The 20,712-nt window shown below is 51.1% G+C and overlaps 4 protein-coding genes across 4 annotated transcripts; 2 read left to right on the top strand and 2 right to left on the bottom strand.

Annotated features, from left to right (window-relative positions):
- BO79DRAFT_240970 (SHMT-domain-containing protein) lies at positions 1–7,452 on the top strand. The gene is made up of 11 exons (XM_025685076.1): positions 1–267; positions 376–432; positions 486–579; positions 635–772; positions 825–1,943; positions 2,293–2,668; positions 2,699–3,664; positions 3,749–3,752; positions 5,322–5,430; positions 5,492–6,068; positions 6,158–7,452. Exons 1-11 carry the CDS (start codon positions 97–99, stop codon positions 7,320–7,322), a joined length of 4,776 nt encoding a protein of 1,591 aa, XP_025534599.1. The 5' UTR covers positions 1–96; the 3' UTR covers positions 7,323–7,452.
- Positions 7,453–7,741: 289 nt separating this feature from the next.
- BO79DRAFT_204147 (DUF803 domain membrane protein) lies at positions 7,742–10,416 on the top strand. The gene is made up of 2 exons (XM_025681766.1): positions 7,742–8,960; positions 9,034–10,416. Exons 1-2 carry the CDS (start codon positions 8,202–8,204, stop codon positions 10,351–10,353), a joined length of 2,079 nt encoding a protein of 692 aa, XP_025534598.1. The 5' UTR covers positions 7,742–8,201; the 3' UTR covers positions 10,354–10,416.
- Positions 10,417–10,987: 571 nt separating this feature from the next.
- On the bottom strand, positions 10,988–12,725 carry BO79DRAFT_248623 (uncharacterized protein). The gene is made up of 8 exons (XM_025685725.1): positions 12,308–12,725; positions 12,179–12,260; positions 12,121–12,141; positions 12,048–12,061; positions 11,897–11,940; positions 11,853–11,864; positions 11,189–11,392; positions 10,988–11,057 (listed from the first exon to the last, which is right to left on the bottom strand). Exons 1-8 carry the CDS (start codon positions 12,388–12,390, stop codon positions 11,038–11,040), a joined length of 480 nt encoding a protein of 159 aa, XP_025534597.1. The 5' UTR covers positions 12,391–12,725; the 3' UTR covers positions 10,988–11,037.
- A 1,603-nt stretch (positions 12,726–14,328) lies between these two features.
- Positions 14,329–14,774, bottom strand: BO79DRAFT_211731 (uncharacterized protein). The gene has a single exon (XM_025683072.1). The coding sequence runs from the start codon at positions 14,756–14,758 to the stop codon at positions 14,594–14,596; it is 165 nt and encodes a 54-aa protein (XP_025534596.1). The 5' UTR covers positions 14,759–14,774; the 3' UTR covers positions 14,329–14,593.
- Positions 14,775–20,712: the final 5,938 nt, after the last annotated feature.

Here is a 20,712-nt window from a genome sequence, read left to right as displayed (position 1 = left end):
CTCGTTCCCTCCTCTTCTTTTCTTCTTTTATCTTCTCCATTGCCTCCTCTTCCCCTCTCTCGATCTGATTTCGTTGTACATCACACATTCTGCATCATGTTGAGTCGCTGTGGACGTCAGGCCTCGCGCCTGATCCCGCGCACGGCAAGCTCCGCTATTCGGTCGACTGCCATCCCTCTCCAGCTTCGTCCTGCGACGATTGCTCCTTTGCGCCTGCCGGGACAAGGCCGCAGCGTGTCCTCTTCGACTCGTGAAGGACAGCAGACTGTATGTGTTTCCTCATCGTGCGGATTTCGCGCAATGCAGCAGCTTCCGGGTTGCCTGATGTCATTCCATATCTTTATCGTACCATACCCGCTAACTAGCCGTCTCCAGCTGCTCTCCGCACCCCTCGAGGAGTCCGACCCCGCCATCTATGACATTCTCCAGAAGGTAGAACTGGCCAATCCAAATGCAATTGGTATATCCACTCACCCCAGGAATAGGAGAAAAAACGTCAGCAACACTTCATCAACCTCATCCCCTCCGAGAACTTCACATCACAAGCTGTCCTCGATGCGCTGGGCAGTGTCATGCAAAGTCAGTCAAATCCATCATTCGATCCTGGGAGCAGCAAAAGCTGACGTGGCAACAGATAAATACTCGGAGGGATACCCCGGCGCCAGATACTATGGTGGAAACGAACACATTGACGCCTCTGAACGGCTATGCCAGCAGCGTGCGCTCGAGACCTTTGGCCTTAACCCCGAAGAATGGGGTGTGAACGTGCAACGTGAGATTTCTGTAGTGACATTGGCATGCGACAACTATACTGACCAGCACAGCGCTGTCCGGCTCGCCCGCTAACCTTTACGCCATTTCCGCCATCCTCAACACCCACGACCGCTTGATGGGCCTGGACCTGCCCCATGGCGGTCACTTGTCCCACGGCTATCAGACCCCCACCAAGAAGATTTCGTTCATCTCGAAGTACTTCGAAACGCTGCCCTACCGGCTAGATGAGTCTACCGGTCTCATTGACTACGACGCCCTGGAGAAGCAGGCGCTTCTCTACCGCCCCAAGCTCATCATCGCCGGTACCTCGGCCTACAGCCGCTTGATTGACTACCCTCGCATGCGCCAGATCGCAGACGCCGCCGGCGCATATTTGCTGAGCGACATGGCCCACATCTCCGGTCTCGTGGCCGCGGACGTCCTCCCGTCGCCCTTCGCCCACTCAGATGTGGTGACTACTACGACCCACAAATCGCTACGGGGTCCCCGCGGCGCGATGATCTTCTTCCGCAAGGGTGTCCGCCGGACGGACAAGAAGGGCAATCCGGAGATGTATGACCTGGAGGGCCCGATCAACGCGTCCGTGTTCCCAGGTCACCAGGGTGGCCCCCACAACCACACTATCACCGCCTTGGCTGTGGCGCTGAAGCAGGCGCAGTCGCCTGAGTTCAAGACCTACCAGCAGACGGTGTTGGCCAATGCGAAGGCCCTGGCAGACCGTCTTGGCAGCCCGCTTAGCAACGGAGGCCTGGGATACAACATCGTCTCTGGCGGCACTGACAACCACCTGGTGTTGGTGGACCTGAAGAACCGCGGGGTGGACGGCGCGCGCGTCGAGCGGGTGCTGGAGCTGTGCGGTGTGGCCAGCAACAAGAACACGGTGCCGGGTGACAAGTCGGCTCTGAAGCCCGGTGGTCTACGTCTGGGCACGCCGGCCATGACGACGCGAGGCTTCCAGCCGGAGGACTTCCGCCGCGTCGCAGACATTGTGGACCGGGCGGTGATCATCACACAGAAACTGGACAAGGCAGCCAAGGAGAGCGCGGCGGCAAAGGGTGTGAAGAACCCGAACACCGTCAAGGCTTTCTTGGAATATGTGCGCGAGGGCGAGGAGATTCCGGAGATTGTGCTCCTGCGGCAGGAGGTGGAGGACTGGGCGGGAACATTTAGTCTGCCTTGGGCTAAGGATGAGTAGGAGAAGTGGGGGAAATGATCATGGTTATGTTTAATTTACGAATGCATGTCTGTACAGTGAAATTAAAATGTTCAACACATCATAACAGGGATCTTTTACAAAGTAGGAGGAGTAATGGAATTTCGGAGAGAGTCGGGGAAGAAGGGAAACCCGTGCGGAGACAAAGGCAAGACGGAGAAGGGAGAGACCCGCCGATAAGAAAAAAGCGCCGATAGGACAAGCGAGTTGGAGTCATTTTCCCCTCCGAGTCTGGATTCCCCGGCTTATCTCCGCATGGAGCTAGCTTGCTTTGGCTAATTATTCCCGCGGAATGCATCACTCAGTCAGTCATCCTGACCCTGCCTCCCTTCTTTCTTTCTTTCTTTCTTTCTGTCTGTCTTTCTTCTGGATTCACTCATATTCACATATACAGTATACATCAACTATAATACTACATACTCCTAACACAGAATCACCATGCACATCAGTCAAGTACATCATCCCCCACATCCATGCCCGTATCCCAATATCAACAATAGTAATACTAACAACAATAAACCAAAAGCTCTATACCTACCCCATCAAATCCCTTCAAGGCGTCCCCATCTCCAGCGCAACCTTCACTCGAACCGGCTTCCCCTATGACCGCCATTATATGCTCCTCAAAGTCCTTCCCAATGGCGAATACAAGAATATGCATGTGCCTCATTTCCCGGAAATGTCGCTATTCTATACCGATATCATTCACAGTGATGATGGCAAGAAAGCAACAGGGTCTGGGTCAAGCAGTATAGTGGTTACATATCGTCCTCCTCCTGCTGCTGATCAATCCCAGTCCCACCGGAAGTTGGAGGTACCGCTGGTACCCGATACGGCGGGGTTGAAGGAAGTAGAAGTCGTCATGCACCAGAGTCCGACAAAGGGCTATATCATGGGAGAGGAGTATAACGGGTGGTTTAGTGAGTGTTTTGGATATCGGGTGGTGCTTGTCTATTTGGGCGGGAATTATAGAGGTGTTTTGGGAAGTTTTGCGCCGGAGAAGAGTGCGGCGCATAGAGGCATACAAGGGTGGTGGTGGAGGGACGGGGTGCTAGGTCTAGGAACAGGGCTGGTGGGTGTGATGATTTTGTTGTCTTGGGTAGGTATGAGTATGGGATTACTGGGGGGTATAGGAGCAACAGGGGCAGCAGGAGCTGTTGTTTGGTATGGAGCTGGACGCCAGAATAAAAAGGAAGAGCAGATTACTTTTGCTGATACGGCGCCGTATCTGATTGTGTCGCGCACTTCAGTCGAGGATGTCTCTGCACGGTTAGCTGGTGATGAGGAAATGGACGTTACCAAGACCCGGCCGAACATTGTTATATCTGGCGCAGAGACGGCCTTTGAGGAGGACTTTTGGGCTGAAGTGCAGATTGGAGAGCCTGGTTCGGCGAGGCTATTGCTCACGGCCAATTGTATACGGTGTCAGAGTCTTAATGTTGATTATACGACGGGGAAGATGGGTACCGGCGAGTCAGGGACTGTGCTAAAGAAGTTGATGAAGGATCGCCGAGTCGATAAGGGCGCCAAGTTCAGTCCGGTGTTTGGTCGATATGGGTTTTTGGATGGAGGGTCGGATGGCCGGACGGTGCGGGTTGGAGATGCGGTGGTTGTAGCAAGAAGGGTTAAGGAACGGACGGTTTATGGTGAGTGTGCTACTGTTCTACCTTCTGAGGAGTTCTTGTGTGACTGATAAATACAGATTGGCCGGGATTGACCAATTGATGGACATTAAAGAGGGTATATATATAGTAGATGTAGGATAGTAGTACTATGGATACTTCTAAGCAATAGAATCTGATTGGCGATGACGTATCAACTACTAGACCATTTACTCCTCACCACTTCTGCTTCTCCCCTCATCAACCTCAACGTCAACCACCACCTCCCCTACAGTCTGTCTCATTCAGTAACACCACCATGTCTGAATTCCCTCCGTCAAGTCTCCGCCCCCTTATCGAAGAAGTCTTCGACCTCCTCCGCACCCGCAAAGAGACCATTTCCGTCGCTGAAACCGTACCCCTCCCTCTGCTTACCCCACCGTGGTCCCTCCACAACTGACCAAGGCTATTAATTATATAGGCAGCTGGAGGCCTTATTTCGGCCTGTCTCCTCTCAGCCCCAGGCGCATCCAGCATCTACAAAGGCGGGCTTACGGTACTCATCTTTCACTATACACATCATCTCCCAATGGCTAACAGGCCTAGGTATACACCCTCGACTCCCGCATTACCTACACTGGCTGGACCCCTCAGCATCTAGAGAACTACAGTGGCCCGACCCCAGAAATAGTGGCGGGGATCGCGGAAAATGTGCGCGGCACACTGAAATCTACATATACCGTTTGTGAGAGTGGCACGGCAGGACCGACAGGTGGGACGAGCAGGAATCGGACCCCGTGAGTGAACCGATCTCTACTATTATCTTCTAATATATCGGAGAAAGGGCCGTCGTATAGAATGATGCAAAGTGTGCTGATACGTAGTTATGCAGTGGATATGTGGCGCTCGCAGTATCGACGCCGTCTGGAACGGTGACAAGGGAGGTGGAGACGGGAACCGCGGAAAGAGAAAAGAACATGGTGCTTTTTGCCGGGGAGGGATTGAAGTTGGTGAGGGATTTACTTGTTGGTGAGGTTAAGCCTACCACTCCAGCACTGTAGAAGAGATCAAGAGGAGTGGAGTGGGAGGAAGTCAACTTTGGGTTGGGAATGTGAGTTTATTGATCCATGGATGTACTGAGACTGGATGGTTGCTGTGCTTCTATTTCGGGCTGTGTAGAGCTGGTTACCTATTCCAGTACTAAGTTGATATGGCGAGGATTGATGCATTGCATTGTCGGTGTGATACAACTAGTAGCACCAACAAATAACGGTGTGATAGAACAAACAACTCAAAGAAAGTGAGGGTATCTGCAGTCTTTGTCATGATATCATGCAAGAAGAGAAAACAGTGGTGCCTGAAAGGGTAATTCGGCATCGGTAAAATGCCGAATTGAATACGAACTTACGGCCCAAACGGGAAACCGGCACCGCCCTGGTGGGAACACCGCCACAGCTTGTTCCACTTGCAGCCAATGAACATGCACTATTACTGCCCTACGCGGGCTTCCTTATGTCATCGTGGGCCCGACCGTGGCGCAGCGCTCACCTGCATTTCCCGCAGTTTCTCTCTTCATCCCGCAAAGGCCAAAAGATCTTCTTGCCTTCGTGCTACCACTACTTACTACTCTGTCGGGCGCTTCTTCTCTCACACCATCTCAAGTATCTTCACATCCCGGTCATATCATCCTCGATAGCACCTCTTCACAACACCTCGCCTTTATCATCTATCAGCCCATCGATCCATCCTCATCCGTTTCGCCCGGCGGGGTCATGGATTACTCCGTCAACCTCCGCCGCAAGGATACCACCAAGGGTCCGCCTTTGCGGATCCTGTCGCTTGGTAAGTATCTGTTCTAGATGCTCATAAAGAAGCCCCCACTAACCTAACACGTGAATGGCAGATGGCGGCGGCGTCCGTGGTTACTCCATGCTTATCATCCTCCAAGAACTCATGTACCGCGTCTACGTTGAATGCGAAGGCAAAGCTCCTCGTCGCGATGAAATCCCCAAACCCTGTGACCACTTCGACCTCATCGTTGGCACCGGAACCGGCGGCCTAATCGCCCTCATGCTGGGCCGGCTACGCCTGGATCTCGAGACCTGCAAAGATGTCTATGTCCGCATGACCCGCCGCGTGTTCGAAACCGACAAGACGTTCGCCGGCATTCCGTTCCATAAGACACTGTTCAAGGCTTCCAAGCTGGAAGAAGCCATCCGCGAATGCGTCCGCGAACATACCGTCTTCGAAGCGGAGGGGAACGATTTGAGCCCGTCGGCGCGCAATTCGCTGGCCAGTGCCCCTTTTAGTCCCAACTCCATGTCGGTGCCCCAGCGCTCGGGCAGTCGGGCTAGCTTCAGTACTACTGGCTCTCATTCGTCGGGTCATGCTAGTCAGCGCAATTCGACATTTGTGAACGGTTTGCGCTGGGGGAATCCGGATGCGCTGTTGTATGATAACCGGGAGTATCGGACGAAAACGTATGTTTATTCTTTTTATTGCTGTCTTGCCTTATTTAACTTTCTATTACTTGCCTCTTTTTTTCTGTGACTATGTGCTGACTTATTAGTGCTGTGACTGCACTCTACAAAGGTACAACGTCCCGGAACGGCTCGACCGTCCTCCTCCGATCCTATGATTCGCGCAAAGAACCCCCGCCCGAGTTCAACTGCACCGTCTGGCAGGCTGGTCGTGCCACTTCGGCCACCGGGCTAGCCTTCAAACCCATTCAGATTGGACAGCACGTCTTCATCGACGAAGGTGCCGGTACCTATAACCCTTCGCCGCAGGCGCTGGATGAAGCGGTTATGAATGAGTGGCCCGGTCGCGAAATCGGTGTGTTTGTCAGCGTGGGAACTGGCAAGCGCCCACCAGGCACCAACAATCGGCAACACGAGTGGTGGGAGGACTTCTTTGGGGATGCCCTGGGCACATTCGCGGAAGCCCGTCGACGCCTGATCGCCAAGATCGAAGGTTGCGAGGACATTCATTTGGCGATGCTGCGCGATCATCTAGCTAAGCGCAATGTGAGCAAGGACAACTACTACCGGCTGAACGTCGAGGTGGGCGTGGGCGAGTTTGGCATGAATGAATGGAACCGGCTGGCAGACATCAGCACCAACACGCGGCGTTACCTGACGCGACCGGAGGTGAAGCACCAGATCCTGGATGCGGGTGTCAAGTTCGCCAAAATTGAGCGCCAACACCGCCGGCTGGCTGACCATGCCGCGGCGGGTCAGGTCGATGATGGGACCTCGTCTATCATGCACAGTCCAGTGCTGTCGGTGCCGCCGCCATCGCACCCGATGGCCGTGGAGCTACCAGCTGAGCTGCCGGGTGACTTTGTGCCTTATATCACAACAGAGGACTCGCTGCCGGCGCACCCCACGCCACAGGATACTGTTCTACCATCACCAGGGCGGACATCAGGCGACCTGGCCAGTCCGGGGGCTGGCGAGGTCAGTCGGCCTAGCTCGCGGACGCACGGGTCCTCTCGACCCAGCACCGGGCATGGCCACGATGGGATGCCTCCGCCGGTGCCTCCCAAGACACCGATTCCTTATCCTTCTGAGTATCCCAGTGAACTGGGAGGTATTCCGATGCCGATGCCGACAACGACCAGCCCGGGACACAGTCACAGTGGAAGTTTGAGTGGGAAACTTCGACCGCCGTATCCAGTGGACGAGCCACCGGTGGTAAACAAGCAGCGGAAGCCGAGTTACCATGTGCGGTGATGATACCAATACCTTTCTGTATCTATTTTATGCTTTTTTTTTTTTTTTTTTTTTTTTGATTTCTGATGATGAGTCTACTTCTATGGTGTATGAGGGAGGCGTCTGCGAGAATCTTGCGAGGAAAGCGGGCGATTTCCGGTTATGATCTGATGGATACCCTAATGACCCGTTAATGAATGAATATTATTGTTGAGACGGCTGGATAGTGTGCGTAGATAGAAATGGTGTAAAATGTTCTAGAAGGATAGGCAAATTAAAACGAGAAGAAGCATTGCGACGAACCGTGGATCGGGATGTGCTGCGCCGCCCAACTGACGCCGGATCAACCAACGATTGACTTCAGTTTCCCAGCCTCGCTTTTCTCTGCAACAAACAAACCGTTCATCTTACGCAAGCCATTCTTCTTTCCCACCCCCCCTGCTGTCTTGCTTTTCTGGACTTTCTCTTCCCCTTGTTTTCTACTAAGATTAGTTTACATACCTTCCCCTCACACCCTCGCAGCATCAGATCTCGATCAGTATCGATCTGGCACATTCCGATCCCACGGACCTGTCGATCGCACGCCTTTTTTGCATTCCTCGATCCGCTGTCAGTCTGACCCCGTGGAATAGCAGTCCAATCCAATCCAATCAACAGTCTATCTATTTCGCCCCTGCAGCGCCTCAACCATTCATCCATGGCTGTCTAGCGCCAGGCCCCGACTAATTATATCTCACTCTCGCTTATCGGTCCTCCCCCCTATTATCCTTCGCGCCCGATCTCACATACGACACCTTCTTCCTCTCTTCCACCCGTCAGCACGGCATCGACACGAGAGAGTGATTGAGTAAGATTCAAGACACTGCAGGCAGTGTCCCCGATGCAGCCGAGCTACTCATCATGGACTCCGATAATCCACTACATCCTATGAACTTCCTCGCCGCCCGCGCCGACAGTTCTTCCCGTCCAGCCTCCTACAAAGCCATCGGTATCTCTCTCGCCATTGCCTCGGGCTTCTTCATCGGTGTCTCCTTCGTACTCAAGAAGAAAGGTCTCCTCCGCGCCAATGTCAAGTACAATGAAGAAGCCGGCGAAGGGTACGGATACCTGAAGAACCTCTTCTGGTGGGGCGGGATGACCCTGATGATCATCGGGGAGCTGTGCAACTTTGTTGCCTATGCTTTTGTCGACGCTATCCTCGTGACGCCGTTGGGCGCACTGACGGTCGTCGTGACCACCATTTTGTCGGCGATCTTCCTGAAGGAGAGGCTGAGTTTTGTTGGGAAAGTGGGCTGCTTTTGCTGCATTTTGGGCAGCGTGGTTATTGCGTTGAATGCGCCGGAGCAGTCGTCGGTGAGTGATATTCAGGAAATGAAGAGCTATGTCATTGCTCCGGGATTTTTGTCCTATGCTGGAGTGATTATCGTGGGGTGTATCGTCACAGCGGTTTGGTTGGGGCCTAAATATGGCAAGAAGAGCATGTTTGTGTATATCAGCATTTGCTCGTTGATTGGAGGGTTGAGTGTCGTGGCAACGCAGGGTCTGGGGTCTGCTATCCTGGCTCAGATAAATGGCGAGGCACAATTTAACCAGTGGTTTATGTATGTCTTGCTGGTGTTTGTTATTGCGACGCTGTTGACTGAGATTATCTATCTCAATGTGCGTTCCTCCCCTATCCATTTTGTTTTGATTTTCGACTCTCATTTGGGTTGGTCATACTAATGCTCAGCAGAAAGCCCTCAACATCTTCAATGCTGCGCTGGTCACTCCCACCTACTATGTCTTCTTCACCAGTTCCACCATTGTCACCTCCGCCGTGCTGTTCCGCGGCTTCAAGGGATCCGTCTCCTCCATCGTCACGGTCATCCTAGGCTTTCTGCAGATTTGCGCCGGTGTCGTGCTACTGCAGCTGTCCAAGTCCGCCAAAGACGTTCCCGATGCCGCTGTCTTCAAGGGAGATCTCGACCAGGTGCGCGAGGTCGCCACGCAAGAAGAGCCTGAATTCGAACCCAAGGCCGACTCCATTCGCGCCACCGCCGCCATCATTCGTCGCCTCTCTACCCCACGTCGCCAGATGGAAGCCGAGGAAGCCCGGCGCTACTTCCACGACCGCGCGGAAGACATGAAGCCCCCAGCGGAGAATGAGGTGATCGAATGGGACGGGTTGCGCCGGCGCAAGACCGTCCTCGGCGAAGGTCCAACCACCCTGGGACGCACGCGAACCCTTCGCAACCCCTCGGTCAAGTATCCCGTTCCGCCACTGGGCATGTCGCACGTACCGGAAGAGCGACCAGACGAGCCTGAGCGACCCGACACGAAGCAGAGCAGCCATTCCTTCCTCGACGACCTGCGATCTCGCGCCTCGAGCCTCTTCCATCCCGCCTGGCAACCCATTCAAGATGAGCATGCCACGCCGGACCCTGTTACCTTGACAGCTCTGTCTGCCCACAAGCCGCATCCCGACACCCGCTACCCGCAGTCCATCGCAGACGACTCGCGCAGCCACACGCCATGGGGAGAAGAGCACGGGGCCCCCTCCCCGCCACCCCACGGCGGCGCTCGACGCCAATTCTCATTCAACACCATGCTCCACCGCATGAAAACAGGCCACGAAGCAACTGCATCGCGAAGCAGCGTTCCTCCCCGACCGCCTCGTCACCGGGCGCAGTCCGTCACCGAAGAAGAACGCCTTGGCCTCGTGCGCGGCGACTCCCGCGGCGAGACGGGACCGGACGATGATGTGGACGAGAAGCTCGACCGATTCGACTCACACGACAGTACATTCGACGACGGACCCGGCCGGCTGCCTTCCGGATTAATGCATTCGCCGGAGCTATACCCAGCCCGACTGCGCGTCAACCCACTTCCACCACTCCCGGACGAAGAGCCGCTCGAAGATCCGTATGCGCCGGTGGATATGGGCCGGCGCGGATCGCATAGTAGCGCGGGGACGCTGTCGTCGAGCGGACGGAGTATGGGCTGGCGCAGACATGGATCGGCGAGTAGTGGAGGCAGTGTGCAACTGCCAGGGAGACGAGGAGCATTCATCTAACGATATTGATTGGACATATGTTGGGATGTATGATATGAGATACGAAGATATGATATGAACAGGATGATATTAATGTATATAGTATGATAGATAGATAATGTTATGAAAGTGATGAAATGGTCTTTGACGTAGACGACGTAAATGCAAGCACACTCCTCTGGTTCGTCCTCAACTGAACAGCATATTTCGCCTCGGAGAGACGTTTCCCTGCTGCTATACTATCCATAGCCCTACAACAATTAGCACATCCCCATTAGACCACCCTATTATTAAGTCAGAGGGGAAAGGAGGACATACCACTGAACCCTCACCAACTTAACCCCCTTCCACCCACCCCTCTGTATCTCTTTTTGTAACTTTCCAGCTGCTAACCCACCCCCTGCCCCTGCTACCTTTATTCCTGATTTTATTGAAGAAGAATAAGAAGGAGTATTAGGTTCCCCCAGAATAACATGGGTAACTCCACGATGCATATGAAGCGAGAGATTTGCACCGTGCGAGATGAGAAGATGTTTGAGTTTGTGGTCTGAGACGGTGGGTGTTGTTTGGCCATTTATGTGGATGGTTAGGGAGGAGAAGATGGTAGATGTAGATGAAGATGTAGATGCATTATTTTCTCTCCTTGATATTGATTCTGTGTCTGTGTTTGTGTCTGTTATCTTATTCCCATTATCGTCTTGATGATCAATTCTTATCCTCTTCTTCTGTTCATGATTATTCAATGACGTAGCATCTCTCTTCAATGATGATGATATCTCACATCCCTTCTTAGACATCATAGATATAGTAGATTGTGATGGAGGAATTGATTTCGGTTTCGACACCCCAAACATACTCCGTATATCCCTCTGCTGCTGCTGCTGCTGCTTCTGCAACCCTGTAGGTATCTGGGTCACAACCCACTCCCCTTTCTTCTCCCCATCACTGTCATATGCACAATCCCCCTTCCCCACCCCAAACTGTCTGGTGAGTTTCTCTCGTCGAGTCTCGCGCCATGAGGTATTTCCGCGGGAGGATCCGGGGTCGGCGACTTGGTGGCCTGTTGAGGAGGAGTTCCAAGTGTCGAATGTGAGGTGGTTTGTTGGGAGGGGGGGAGGTTTGAAGGGAGGTGGAGGTGGCATTGCAGAGTAGTGTTATCTTCTGTGGAGATTGAGTTGTGAGGGAAGTGTGAAGTTATTTGTTGGTGTGTGTTTTTGTTTGGTGGTTGGAGGGGATACCTGAGTTTCTTATCGGTCATGTGATGTTGATTATCGGGGGGGTTTATCTTATCGGTGATGGATGGGAGTAGTACTGTAGACTGGGAGTAGTTATTGGGAGCTGAGTGGTTTGTGATGATTTGAGTGAGTGGATTTATGTTCATTTGGTTGTGATGATTTGAGAAAGGTGATAGGGGGTTTGGATGGTGGTAGTGTTGATTGTTATTACTATCATTGCAGTGGTATACACCATGTCCAGTTATTGTATATATATAAACATCATGGAAGAAAAACACTACTTACATTGTACAAGTACTAACCACATCGAAAGTTTCATGACTACTTACTACATATTATCTCTTCTAACAACAACAGCAAAGCAACTACACCACTACAAGAATTAAGTTAATTTAGCTCACCTCACCTCACCTCGCCTTGCCTGACATAGCATGATCCATCCGTGGTATGGTAGTAATTCCATATGCTTCAATTACTCACCTAACTTGAATGTACTAGATCTACTACCACACTAGGTGTACATAAATCCTACATAAGCATATACTTGACATACAGTAATTATGCTATGCATACACTACATTACACTCTACATAAGTGTACCATCCACATACCATCATGAAAATATATTCCAGAATATATGAGATACGTAGTATAGAAGCATAGCAACGAGTCCCTCGCACAATATCGTCAAAGCTAGTAGATCATAGATCATAGATCATAGATCATACCACCTCACTCACATTCCAACCTCCTCTTTTTCCTTAACCCCCTCCCTCCGCGGAAAGACGGTGAAGAAAATGAGAGAAAAGATAGATGAGCTCATCGTGGCTGGCTGGCTGGCTGACGACGAAACCAACCAAGGATAATATTACACAAAAAAGTGGGAAAAAAAAATAAGTTGGGATGATGCATCCTGCACGGGTTTGTGTAGCCTTGTTCTAGCCCTCTGTGTTGCCCAGCATTCTTTTTTTCAAGTATGTAGGATCATGTATATGTATGTATGTATATGTGGATGTATGCAAGTAGTAATAGGGAATACTGGATTAAGGAAGAGGGAGGGGGGGAAGGATTAAACTCAAAAGCTATAAGAAGAAATAAAAGAAACGGTAAAGAGAGTAAGTGAGTGAGTGGCTAATGATTCAATCAAGGGATAAACGTTAACCAACATAATGACTGACTCGATAAAAGAAAATTTTTTTAAAAAAAAGGAAAAAAGGGATTGTATTCAAGCAATAAACCATCGTACATATCATCTGTCAGCTGATGTAGGGTCACCGTCATCGTCATCACCGTCATCGATTTTCAGTTCAATGTTATGTATGTATCTCTATCTGTATTTTCTTCTGGATATATGTATGTACGTCGTTGCTGCTGCAGCAGCACTCTGCATTACTATATTAGGAAACTTTTCATGAACCTACTTCACTAGTTAAGTTCAAACCCTACTTTACTTTGATGGTGGTTGGGGTTACTATCTATTTCTCACTCGTGCAGCGATCGACAGACTCCTCATCCTTTATGTACATACGTTATATCATCTGTATATCTATTCCTACTTTATGTATCCTATCACTAGTACCCATAGGCAGATATAACTGGCAAATGATAATATATGTAACTTTGTATGTATGCATCACGGGTTGTTGCAGCTGAAACCAAACAACGCCATTCCAACGCAAGGATAGTCTAAGTAGTGGTACTTTCATTACTAGTTAGTAGTTAGCGGTCTGTCTGTCTGTCTGTCTGCCTCTCTGCCTGGTCTGCCGTGTGTGGGAGAGTGCGAGTTCAATTCCCGTTTCTGCCATCATCACGTTCATTATTCTTTTTTTGCCAACTCACTTTTTGCCAGATTAATCTGGATGTGCAAAGATACGTGGTCGCCTCCACCGCCAGTCGGTGCGCCCCCCCCTCCTCCCCTCCCCTCCCACGTCTTCCCACCTCCTCACCAACTACTCACCCACTAACCAGCTTCACTACCCAATCATGACCAGCATAACCCCTCAAGTCGAGAATCTCGCCTCAGACAATCGGGCGACGAGGGTCCGTGTCGCTTGGCGCTGATCATCGTGGCCCGTTTGGTCTTCCTTCCTTCCCTCCAATTTCCTTGTGTTGCCGGTTTTACTGTAGTCCATCCATCCATCCATTCATCCATCTCATCGTCCTGCAAAGCCCGGGTTCCCCGATCTGGTAGGTCATCTCCTTATGGAACTGTTCACTGAATGTCCCGTATCAGGAAAGTTGAACAATAATTCATAAAAAGAAGGAAAAAGAAAAGTAAAAAGAAAAGGAAACCCCACTATTGCTATACTACGATGGTACTCTCTTCTCTTTCCGGTCAGTTTTCCTTCTTTAGAAATGGAAACTTCTGAATCGTGACATCAGCCACCAACAATCCGATTCTTCACTGGCCGGTCGCATTATCCCACTGAAACGCCATCCAGATCTTTAAGGTTGCAGCAATCCGTCGGCGTTATCTTGACCGCCAAAGTCCCTTTCTAGGCAGCAGCCCTTTTCAAATTGGTCATCGTGAAAAAAGAGGAGGAATAGATGAAAGTAATCTACCCCCGTGGATGTCCAGAGGGGGAGTGAGTAGGATCGTTCAAAGCTTAGTGCACTGGCTATCCACCTGCGCAGTCGATCGTGCACGGGTAACAACGGAACATGCAATGTAAGGTTAATTACTGCGTGCAGCAGTCCGGACCACTCACGTTGGCCTCTGCCCACTGTCCGTCCCCTCTCGCTACCGTGAGATGAGATGCCTCTAAACTCATTCCTGGCCCTTTCTTACGGCACCAATAACGCTCTGGAAAAGGAGAGAAGGATGGGATGGGGAAACCAACTAGCGGTCGTGGCCGCCGTGCTGGAGACAGTGATTTCACGTCGAATTTCCCCTCCGCACGCGCCCGTCCAATCGACTCCGTCCGAGTCTGTCCGGAGGAAAGCGACGGGCTCGGGCTGAATTCGGCTATGGTTGGCGTGCTGAAGAGACGACCGGGGGTGGTTTGAAGCTGATTTAGTGTGGTTTTTTAGGGTCGTCTCTGAACAGTTGAGGGGAACACAGCCAATCGACGCGCGAATTCCCTTTCCCTAGTTGGGAGACCGGTCATCATCGACCAGAGAGGCATGGATAGATTGATGCGTTGAGATCGCTCGTGCTGACGGTTGCACAAGACCCGGGAGTTGGGGGCCATATCACATTCCGGCCGGAGAAGTCGAAATCGATCAGCACGGAATTATTTGCCTTTTTGCCAAATGTGTAATTGTCTTCTAGAATGGCAAATACCCCCTTCCCGCAGATTTATCTCCCTTTGTTCGGGGGGCGTCAAGCTACTCACTAGCCTAGAAATTGTCCTCGACCGGTTATTCCCGTGGCCAACGTTGCACAGCAGGGGGGGTGGACGGGGGGCGCAATGTAATCCTCGTCCATTATCCGGAGATTCAGCATCCGCGTGAGCAGCTAGACAACTAGATCCTAAGGAAGAGCAGGGGTCATCAGGGGGGCGCCATGGTTAGTGTTTTTAGATAGTACGGCGTGCTGAGGCAGAGAAGAAAAAAAACTGAAGGGAGTGGAGGAGTCTGCCTTAGTGTCTGTTGACCACCATCGGAGCAAACTAGCGCCCTGCTAAGGTGCAAGTAGTAAGGCGACAGACCGGCTACCTAACTAACATCTGCGCCATGCCCAGTGCACGCTGCCTCGGTACTACCATCCTGGCGGCTGCAGGTTATCGACTGCTGAAGAATGAAGCAGTTCGCCGGCGCAGTGACTTGGGAAGCGGTCCTTCCTTGGGGCGTGCATGGCAGCTGCAGGTACCGCCGGAAACCTGACAGGTGAGTAGTGGCTAGTAGTCTAGACGGGGTCTCATAGCACTGGAGAGTGGAAATGAGACATTGGGGGGGGGGGGGGGAGGGGGGGGGGGGGGGAAAGAGAGGGGAACAGAGAGAGACGGTTGGTTAGTAGGAAAGTCCAAGGCCGTCCGTCGAGCACCGGACCGATAGCGATCTCAGTCATAAGCGACCCGAGAGGAGGTTATCCACGCATTGGCGGTACAAGAGAAGGCGGGCCCCACAGTCAGGACCGGAGTAATTCCTATCCTGCTTTGGATTTAATTGTCTCTCCCATGATCAATCAATCAATCAATCAATCCATCAAGTAGAGTGGAGGGGGTGGTTCATGGACAAGTCTCGTCCGAGGCTCACACTGCTCCGACGAAACATACACATGATTAAAATTGGTAGGAAAAATAATGGTACCACATAATGACGGGGATGTGTCGAATTGTCGATAGATTAATTAAAGGAAAGACAGAGGATGATAGAGAGAGAGAGAGAGGCAAAAAAAAAAAAAAAAAGAGGGGAAGCGAAAGACAAGACGGATCGAGTTGATCTCCGTGCATTTACGCTGTTGAGTCTAGCGTGACCCGGACGGGCCCTTCAACTCGTTGAAATCCTGAGCTCTGCTCTCTCCGCGGTTCACTCCGGCGCCAACTCTAGACCAACTCCTGTGAGGTGGAGATTCCACGACTTGTCATTTGTCAATTGGCATCCTCGGGCCATTTGAGGATTTCCGGCCCAGGGAAAGAGAAAAAACATAGCGTGCTGGTTTGAGTACTTTGTAGAGTGGATTAGCAGCAGCAGCAGTAGTAGTCTAGTTAGTGTAGTAATGTCTCTCAAGTTTAGTCTAGTCCAGTCTGACTGTCCGCGAAATTGGAGAGGAGAAACAACACTAGCCAGGATGCTATGGCACGGAAGTACCTATGGGCGTAGGACTCTGCATGCTCTGCAGCGCCAGGGCTAGCGCCACTGGGTTCCTGCTCCAAGCAAAAGGTTTGCCCAGGATGCCCAGGGCTGCGTTGTAGCAGGATGGCGCTGGTCGGCGATAGCTGCGGTGCAAGTTTGAACGACCTCCCGATTGGATCCATGACCCTGACCATATTCAACTCAAGGTGAATAACTCCGTCGGGGCCAACCATCTTTGCCGTCTACCCTGCTGTATACTCCGTCAGGATGAGCTACAGCCCCGCAAGATCTGCTGTATGTACGACGGCTGCGGGTGTCGGGCCGTCGGTAGCGGACTTCCAAGAATGACTAGATAGATCCAGCAGTATGGCCTTGTGTCTGGTTTTGAAGGATCACACACACACAATCTCTCTCTAGGCCCCGTAATGATGTGCACATGGGGTGGATGGGCCGGTCTTAGCTTCCTATCTTCCGGTCAGAAAGAGAGGATATACAGAAAAAACCAAAACTAAAAAAAAACAAAAAAAAAAAAAAAAAAAAAAAAAAAAAAAAAAAAAAAAAAAAAAAAAAAAAAAAAAAAAAAGAGATCAGCAAATAAAAATTAAAGGAATGGACAGAAAAAGAGGGAAGAAAAGCAAAGCAAAGTGAGCTTGTTAAGAAGAAAAGGATTTCAAAAATTACCAGGTAAACATAAAAGAGTAAAAGACTGGGTAGATCCTCATCTTAGACTGCACGGCCCTGAGCGATCCCCGGCTGGTAACACACTGTGACTAACTCCGACGGTCATTCAACCTGGTCGATCATTGACCTCCCGGCACAAGCTCGGAGGGACAGTGTTGCTCGTCTTGTCCGTAGTGACGCTGATGTACTTCTTTCAATTTCACTTTGTGTAGTTACTCACTCACGGAAATGACAACCAGGTGTGGATAACTATCGCACTGACACACCCACCAGATGACTAGTCTGGTTTGATTTTTTTGATGGCGCTCAACACAGACCGCCTGGTGCATGGTGCTTGTGAGAGTGTTGAATGCCAGATAGATGTGCATCCGGTCTTACCTTCAACAGCCAATACACTTGCATATTCAACTTACAGTAGTCGTGCTTCTCAACTCTGTCGGTCGGTTGGACATGTGGCAGGGACATGACAGGCGGGGGGCGCTGCTTGGTAGCAGCAGTCGGTCAGTCAGTCAGTCAGTCAGTCAGACCTTCCAAATTCTCATCAATCTTGTATGGCGTAAGAGCTAAGAGGCAAAGACCGGGAGGGAAAGAAGCAAGCTCCCCAGGTTTCAAGGTTGCTTGCTTGCTGCACCCTGTCATGCCTGACATCCATGGCACACACACACACACACACACACACACACACTACCAGGTAGCTAGCTCATCATTGGATGTTTCTGGATACGCTGTTCAATCCTGGATCCAAGCTAGCCAAAACATCCATCTCCAATGTCCATACCATGGATGATGAATGGACAACCATCAACGGATGGCTACACAGGAGGAGTAGTCCTGAACTAGACGCGCTTAACGGTCGGAAATAAAAAGCGACTTGTCCAACAAAATGAAACCCAGAATCCCCTCATCGGCCGTCCTACTCGATCCGGGACACCCCAACCTGTCAACAAAAAAAAAATATTTCCCACCTCCTCGTAGTTTCTCACCGTAACACCTTACTAGGAGATAGTAAGTAGGCTTGGTGTAAAGTAAAGTTGTAGTACTCGTAATACTCTCCTCGGGCCGGGGGGTGATGAGCGACAGAAAAAGAAAGAAGGCAGACAAGGCCTTGTCTCCAACAATGGGAAGCTTCTACTTTCTCACCTTTTTTTTTCCCTCCTCCCGTACCTCTGATACTGAAAGAGTGATCCATAGTCTAGTCTAGTTCAGTCCAGTCCAGTCCAATCTAAATCAGTGGGGGGCGGGTGTGAGTGTGAGTGTGAGTGAAGGGGAGTTTGGGCCTCCCAAAAGTGGGACAGAGAAGAGTGTCGTGGACCAAGATCGCTAGTCTCCTCCACCTCACGCAAGGGGTCGCGAGGGAGAGTTGCTGCAGGCCCGCAGGAAGAAGGTTCCCGGGCCTATCGTCTGCGCCCCCCTCCTCCGTCAGCCGAGCATGAACAGCTGGAATGATAGGGCTTGTCAGTCAAATGACAGTCGCCCTTCCCCCTCCCTCTTGCTCCCTCTACTCGCCGGAAAAGAAACGATGAACCAGCGGTGAGGCCTGGAGGGCTGTCCTTTTTGGCTGTTGAGTTCATGCCCTTGCGCCCAAAAAAAAGATCCTATGCACTTCATGACCGTGAATCCAATTACACCGGATCGTTTGCGATCCCGGCTTGAAACGACCAGGGGTCAGTCAGTCAACCGCGAGAGTCGAGCGATAATCAAGAAAAATTACTGTAACGCTGGAGTCAAGGAACTTGGTCAATGCCTCACCGGCTCCATTCTTGGAGCTAGATAGATGATGTACATCAGGGTACCCATAATCATCGTGCGGGAAGAGCCCACTTCCCTGGGTGATGATGGATCAGGATACTCCATCGTGACTCCATAGAAGCTCTGCACCAACCTCCCTCAGGACGAAGGTTTCGCCGATCTGAGACAGATAGATAGATAGATTAGTTCATACCTACCTACTCTTCTCACCTATCTGCTGGAGAGACGGGTAAATGGTGTGTATGGACTGTTGCCAGTTATCATGGGCGCTTTCCTGTCTATTCATCCATCCTGACGTAGCTCGATTAGGTTCCAATGAGCCACCAGGCCTGTGTATGATAGTCTAAACCCGGACGAATCTGGAAATTAACTCCAGATCCCTCACATTGACGACGAGCCCAATACCTGGCAGCACGACTATACTAGTCGTAGCCCAGGCTAAAGTTGGCTCGTGAAACGCCAGCATTCCACCAATGACAACCCCAGTCCCATGCATCGGCGGGGAACACCCATTCATCCTCAGCGGAGAATTAGTTTAGGAGGAATGAGGTCGGGGCAGACTGGCCAGGGTCGTGGTCGATTACCCGGGGTTGGGCGCTTGACCGACTCTGCTGGTCTGATGTATCCAACGAGCCGCCTCATCGGGTGAGACGAAGAGTCTTTCCGCCACCTGCTATTGATTGAGAAAAAAAATGGAGGCAAAAAGCAAGAAAGGGAGGTTGGATTTTCATTCCGACTGGGACAACTCCTAGAAGAGCGGTAGAAGAGGAAGATGCTGGTTTCTTTTTCATTTTTTCTTTTTCTTATATTCCCTCTTCCAAAATCTTCCTTGCTCTCCCCCTTTATTGGAAAATAATGGTTGGGGGAAAGAAGGGAAGGAGGGAGGGGGGAGAGAGGAGTTAGTTCCATTGGTGATAGACTGACAGTACTTACTACCTACTAACTGTACAGTATGTATGAGTCCTTCCAAGAAGCTACAGTAAGTAGGGCGATACACAGGAAGAGCGCGGCCAGACTCAGCCGAAAACAGTAAAAGCGCATGATCTGGCGATGGAGCTGCGGGCTGCTCCGTACCAGGTATCCATGTAGGTCCGTCCGTACCTACTGGAAAAGCTGTCTGTCTGTATGCAAGCAGGTAGGCAGGACCGGGATTAGAGTATTCTGGACGTAACCGGTCGGGAATCTGAAGACAACTGACAGAATTTTAGACCGAAGCTAGTTAGTCACCAAACTAGGGTGTCTTTGCTCTTGAGCTTCCCCCTACCGACCGAAAAAGACGACAAGTGACGGGGGTGTGGATGTATGTGTGTGAGCGTGAGTGGGTGTGGGTGTGGATGTCTGTGTGTATCTGTCTGTCTGTCTGCCTGTGTGTGTGTGTGTGTGTGTGTGTGTGTGTGTGTAAGAGAAGACGAGCGGACTTGATCGACTGGATGCTCGTACGCCACCCTGCCTGCGTGGTTGTCTCTCAGCCAGTAGTTTGAACGGCCATCTGCAGGAATCCCTGTCCTTCTGCCTCATCCTGGTCGCTTCTTCTTCTTCTTCTGCTCTGTGCAACCAAGAAGTGGGCTGCGCTTGCTTGCATGACCTTTACCCGTTTGGAGGCATTTTGTCGCGATTAACTTTTGGGCTTGGGCTTGACGGGCACAAGTGTGAAATTATGCCAGGTTCATGGGGATTATGTTATGAGATTAGGGATTAGTACGAAAGTAGTCCCTTAGTCCCCTAGTAGGAGTACGTACTTAGTAGCAGCACTATGGGAGGAGGACCTCAACCCCTCTCTTTTACTTTCAGATCGATTTATTAGATGATTTACTGATTGATCCCTTGACGATTGAATGGTCAATCGCCTTTTCCTTCTCTCAATCTGTTGCCGCCTCACAATCTCCCAACAAATCCCGGCGAAATTACTTCATCTACAGTAAATTTCTAATTTTTCCACCCTACCAGCTGGGCCGACTTATCTTCGGAGCTATGACCA

This window comes from Aspergillus costaricaensis (genome assembly GCF_003184835.1).
Source record: "Aspergillus costaricaensis CBS 115574 unplaced genomic scaffold BO79scaffold_50, whole genome shotgun sequence".
Classification (NCBI taxonomy): Eukaryota; Fungi; Ascomycota; class Eurotiomycetes; order Eurotiales; family Aspergillaceae; genus Aspergillus; species Aspergillus costaricensis.
The sequence above is the reverse complement of the archived record's forward strand: the minus strand, read 5'-3'. Positions and strand labels throughout refer to the sequence as shown.

Excerpts from the sequence above, each read along its gene's own strand:
- BO79DRAFT_240970 (XM_025685076.1), top strand. The coding sequence starts at position 97 with ATGTTGAGTCGCTGTGGACGTCAGGCCTCGCGCCTGATCCCGCGCACG. Across the intron at positions 433-485 it reads TCTATGACATTCTCCAGAAG|GAGAAAAAACGTCAGCAACA; the intron begins GTAGAACTGGCC and ends CCCCAGGAATAG. Across the intron at positions 5,431-5,491 it reads TTTGCGGATCCTGTCGCTTG|ATGGCGGCGGCGTCCGTGGT; the intron begins GTAAGTATCTGT and ends CGTGAATGGCAG.
- BO79DRAFT_204147 (XM_025681766.1), top strand. The coding sequence starts at position 8,202 with ATGGACTCCGATAATCCACTACATCCTATGAACTTCCTCGCCGCCCGC. Across the intron at positions 8,961-9,033 it reads CTGAGATTATCTATCTCAAT|AAAGCCCTCAACATCTTCAA; the intron begins GTGCGTTCCTCC and ends AATGCTCAGCAG.
- BO79DRAFT_248623 (XM_025685725.1), bottom strand. The coding sequence starts at position 12,390 with ATGAGCTCATCTATCTTTTCTCTCATTTTCTTCACCGTCTTTCCGCGG. Across the intron at positions 12,261-12,307 it reads GAAAAAGAGGAGGTTGGAAT|CTTTGACGATATTGTGCGAG; the intron begins GTGAGTGAGGTG and ends ATGATCTACTAG. Across the intron at positions 11,058-11,188 it reads GCAGCAGAGGGATATACGGA|AAGAAGAGGATAAGAATTGA; the intron begins GTATGTTTGGGG and ends AATCATGAACAG.
- BO79DRAFT_211731 (XM_025683072.1), bottom strand. The coding sequence starts at position 14,758 with ATGGCCCCCAACTCCCGGGTCTTGTGCAACCGTCAGCACGAGCGATCT.